Below are 5,264 nucleotides of genomic sequence, written 5' to 3'. Positions count from 1 at the left end.
ACTCCAAAAATGAAATTTATGTCATTATTTACACACCCTCATGTTGTTCCAAATGCGTATAACTTTCTTTCATATGCAGAACACAAAAGATATTATGGGTTGCACTTTATTTTACAGTATGTGCACTGTAACTAAAGTAACTAGGTAATATAAGGTAACTACATGGGTTTGGGTTAGGTTCAGGGTTAGTACCTTACCCACTTATTGTAATTACTATAGTAAGTAAATAGTATGTACATGGAGAACAGGAAAGTAAAATAAAGTGCTACCATATTATGAATGGAATTGTCCAAGTAATATTGCAAGTAAATATTTTCATATCTACTGTTTTTACTTTGTGTTAAACTTTCATTTTCTCATGAAGATCCTCCTCTTTTGAGGAACTATAAAATGGGTGCTGAAACAGGTAAGTTATTACATTCTCCTCCTGATCAAAGATGGATCTGCAAATCTCAGTTTTTCTTCTGTTCATTCTGTTCACTGCAGGTACAGAGACAAATTAGTTTGTTTTTAATATTATTGAATACAAATACAGATCATTGATGTGTCTCTCTCTCTCTCTCTCTCTCTCTCTCTCTCTCTCTACTAAAGGATACTCTCTCAGCTGTTTTGATTGTCAGTTGGGCACTTGTGAACTGAAGAAATGCTCCAGTGGAAATACCAAATGCCTCAGTAAAACAGAAGCTGGTAAGTCCAGTATGGATTTAGGCATGTGACAGTATAAAATTTTCATGTTGCGATAATTGCTGAAGCTTTTATCACAGTATACGGTATTATCATGATATTGAATGAAATAAGTTAAAAAAAAGTGTTGTCATAGTCATACTATAGGAGGTTTAATAAATGTATTTCTTATAACAAAACACAGAATATTTAAATACAATAAAGCAATACACAAAAATGTATAAAGTAAACAAATGTTTCAAACAGATTATATAATTTGCTGTAATTTATTGGTGCTGCAAAATGTAAATATATGTTGAACTTGTCAGTCGTCACAGAGCGGCTACTACTTTTCTGGACAGAATTTACAACTGCATGCATAAAATGTTCTATATAATATACTGAAATTAATTTAGTTTTCCCTAAAATCATTATTCCATAATATAATTTGGAAATTTAAAAAAAAAATCAAATCAGAAAAAAAATGATGTAATGGTCATATTATATTACAAAGTTTGTATTTTCGTCCTACTTTGCAGGTTCAACCGCTACTTCTCTAGTGACAAGTAAAAAGTGTGTTCCAGAAAGTGAATGTTTAACTGGGTCCGTCAACATCGGCAGTTTAAAGTCCTCTTCTTACTGCTGTAACACAGACCTGTGTAATGTTCAAGATGCTTCAGGTATTGTACTTTACAGTCAACAATTTACAGTCATAAAACATTTATCAAGAAATAATTGTCGTGGGACTTTCTATTGGACCGTTGAAATAAACCATGCCAAACCAACTCTGGTGAGGCTCGACTGAAATATGAATGCAACACGGGCCAAAGACATCTAAACATAGAAGCCAGTTATTCCAATTTTACAAAAGATTATGAGGACACAACTTTTCATTGGAACAATGAGCACGTATAGTACGTTGTGTGCACAAATTAGACCAGAACAAGGTAAAGAAAGCTTGTTTTTCTTCTTCTTCCTGTAGATCCCTCTAATGCCCCGAATGGAAACAAATGTTACTATTGTGATGATCAGAAGAACTGCTCAAAAGTATTGAACTGCTCAGGGATTCAAGACCGCTGCGGTACAGCAACAGGTGAGAAGATGAAGTGATTTTTAAAAAAATCTTTTTTTAATCTTATGCATTTGATACAGTTTTCATATACCAATAACCCGCTTAGACACGTCAGCTTTCATTCATGAATCCACTTTTTTTTTTTCATCAGTGACTGTGGCAAGTCAGGCAGTGGTTGTAAAAGGCTGTGTCTCTAAATCATTTTGTGACGCCACAACAGCTGCTAGTGTTGGCTTTGGGAAAATCTCATGTTGTGAGGGGAACCTGTGTAACGGGGCTCAGAGTGTCACCCAGAGCTTCCTGTTCCTCTGCTGTTCTCTGCTCTCCTACTTCATGATGCACTGAATACAGCAGATCTTCACATTCTACAATCAGACACTCTTTACTGAATATATAGTTGTGTTTTTATCAGTACAAGATTTGATCTGGTGTGACGAACTTAAAACAATATAGAAAATCTGATTAGTTGAAGGAAATATATATATATTTTATGAAATATTAAACAAAACGTATTGATCACTGAAATAAAATATAATGATCAACTTTGCATTTGTTTCTGGATTTATTTTTAAAACATAAAATTAGTGAAAAGGAGGCAGGGCTAATTTGCATATTCACCAGTTATCAGCTTCACCTCGATTCTAATAGCGGTCACAGACTAGAGCAAATGAGATGGCAGGCGATAGTGACTGACGCTTTCTAAACACGCTTTGATCCAGTGATTCGGGGATCAAATCAAACTGCCAAAGTCACATGATTTCAGTAAACGAGACTTTGTTACATCATAACCGCTTTGAAATTTTGATGGCTAGCGGCTAGGGGACGATAATCTCTGTGAACTAGGGGTGTAAGGATTCACACGTTTTCTTGATGCATCGATTACAAATCCTGCAAGAGGGGCTCAAGCAAGCACCCTTCTGAAACCTATAATTAACAAATGGGACACCCTACGGTCTTGTGGACTTAACGGACCCGCGCACGCGGCAGCCATTGAAAGCGAAAGTGCATATGAAGTGTGCCATTTGGGACAGGGCCTCTCACAATAGACCCTTTTCATATTTCCGGGTTTCTCAGAAGCAGAAGTCGTCATAGTTGGGTAAAGTTCTATAGCGGTGAATGAGAGACTACATTAAATATATTTTTTTATAATAACAAAAAATAATAATGGAAGCAGTGCATGTTTATGTACCTGGAACACTGTAATAAGTTCCTACACAATAGTTAACATGAACTAACAATACTTTTAAAGCCTTTTTACATTTTGCCTTATGTAAATTATTAAAATAAGAGTCATTAAGAAATAACATGTAAAAATGGACAAAAGTTTTTAGTTTTTTTGGCCCTACACGAAGGCCTAAGTGTAGGCTAATTCGCACCCAGACTAGTACATTAGGGGAAACATTTAAATAATCCTGTGAATGCACTTTTAAAAAATGCAGAATTGAACAGTTAATCGAATCGGCATCAAACTTTATTGTGAATCATTTCAAATTGAATAGTTCTGAATTAGAAAAGAATAGTTCTTGAATCGAACACCTATGGATCATGAATCAAATCGATTCTCTGTCTACCCAAATATTCACAGCCTTACTGTAAACCCATAAACCAGTGTCTATATGTTTTTTTAAAAGAAAAGAAAAAAGAAAAAGAAAAAAAATTGTAAATACTTTGAAATGTCACATTAGTACAATAAAAAGGAAGAGATTCAGTCTTATTGGATCTTATCTTATTGGCCTGATTAACCAAGCTCTCCAAAATTTACTCAAATCACATGGACTGCAAAAAGATGTGCTATTAAATCCCCTTGTGACGGGCCTCTGCTAAAGCTGAGAAAAGAGGCTGTAACATGTAAATAAATGTTTTATAAATTGGTATACTTTACTAAACAAGGCAATTTCTGAAATAAAGTTTGGAGTAATGCTAAAGAACTTCAAAATAACTTCCAAAGATATATTGCAAAATAATAATAATAACTTTCTTTTGGCACTGTTGTACTGTAGTAACGGTGGTTTAAATGAAGTGTAAAACTGTATTTAGCATCATTGATCAGCAGGTGGCAGCAGATTATATTTTTACCAAAATAACACTGCATCCTATGGAAGTTTATGTGTAGCAATATTCAATTTGAAATGTAATATGCAAAATGACAATGCAATATGTAAAATGGCAATGCATTTCTGATTTTAAATTTTAATTTCCCCATACCATTTGTGCAACGTTTGGTGCAAAATGAAAATGAAAATTAAATTATATAATTTACATTTGCCATTTCATACACTAGTTTTAATATGTAAATTTAATACATTTTAACGCTTTATAAGTTGCAAAATTAAAATTAAAATGTATTACAGAAATGATTAGATATGTTTAACATGTTCAAGCAAAAACTGTGGCAAAATTGTAATTTAAATGTCATTTTTTCTTAATTGCATTTACACTCACAGTTAAGACACTTGCGATTGCATTTCCATTAAGTGTCCCGCAATGAATGTAGCAAAATTCAATGTGCAATTTGAAAATGCATTCTGAGCCGATCACGTGCCCGCCCCGCCCTGTCAATCACTGCGTGAGGCGACAAGGCGTGGCTCGGCAACAGGTAAACATAGGCTTTGGTGCGTATTTAGAGGTGTTGAAGGAAACAGGACGGCGGCAGAGCTGATACGAGCGTTAAATTCACTAGCAGATGAAGTGGAGCACGGACAGAGAATGGTAGTGATAGAACCAGTACGATGTTGGACCGTCTAGGTCTGGGAGAGCGTTCTGCCTATCAAGCGTCGACACCCATGTCAACATGCTGCGCTGCTGTTGTCTGATGCTGGACTGTGTTGATGGTTTCGTTTTGTATAAAATATTGTCATTGTCTGATACATGCTTATCTTTATTCTTATTAGCCTACTATTAACTGTAATGTTGGAGATCCTATAGTTTTTCCTTACAAATGCATAGGCCTATTACCCTGTGATCACATAATATGACAAAGCTCCATTGGTATTCGGTATTAATAGCTACCGAAAAATAAATGTGACCGCTCTTTATTTATTTATAACTGACTGTAATGTTCAATAAAGTGGCGAATGTGATGTGTGACCATCTCTGTTTATTCAGCTGTATAATCATAAAATATGAGGCAGACATATGCGAGTCCCTTTCCATTTTATAAAGCATATTGATAAGGTATTAAGAAACCGAAGCAGCACAAAATAAACGTTTATCGGCGCAAATTAGAACAAACATGAGTCTATTTTGAGTGAATGTGGCCTATTTTGCCGACGTTTTGCATTGGATTGGGGGCGGAGCCAACTTCACGCAGTGATTGACAGGGCGGGGCGGGCACGTGATCGGCTCAGAATGCATTTTCAAATTGCACATTGAATTTTGATACATTCATTGCGTGACACTTAATGGAAATGCAATCGCAAGTGTCTTAACTGTGAGTGTAAATGCAATTAAGAAAAAATAACATTTAAATTACAATTTTGCCACAGTTTTTGCTTGAACATGTTAAACATATCTAATCATTTCTGTAATA

At 35.0% G+C, this 5,264-nt stretch overlaps 1 protein-coding gene across 1 annotated transcript; it reads left to right on the top strand.

Moving 5' to 3' along the window:
• Positions 1-400: 400 nt before the first annotated feature.
• On the top strand, positions 401-2,282 carry LOC311097303 (uncharacterized protein). The gene is made up of 5 exons (XM_084136894.1): positions 401-486; positions 592-687; positions 1,203-1,343; positions 1,646-1,756; positions 1,887-2,282. The coding sequence occupies exons 1-5, from the start codon at positions 438-440 to the stop codon at positions 2,078-2,080; spliced, it is 591 nt and encodes a 196-aa protein (XP_083993020.1). The 5' UTR covers positions 401-437; the 3' UTR covers positions 2,081-2,282.
• The last annotated feature ends 2,982 nt before the right edge of the window (positions 2,283-5,264 follow it).

This window comes from Abramis brama (assembly GCF_963993115.1).
Source record: "Abramis brama genome assembly, chromosome: 15".
NCBI lineage: Eukaryota > Metazoa > Chordata > Actinopteri > Cypriniformes > Leuciscidae > Abramis > Abramis brama.
This window is presented reverse-complemented; position numbering and strand designations above follow the sequence as displayed.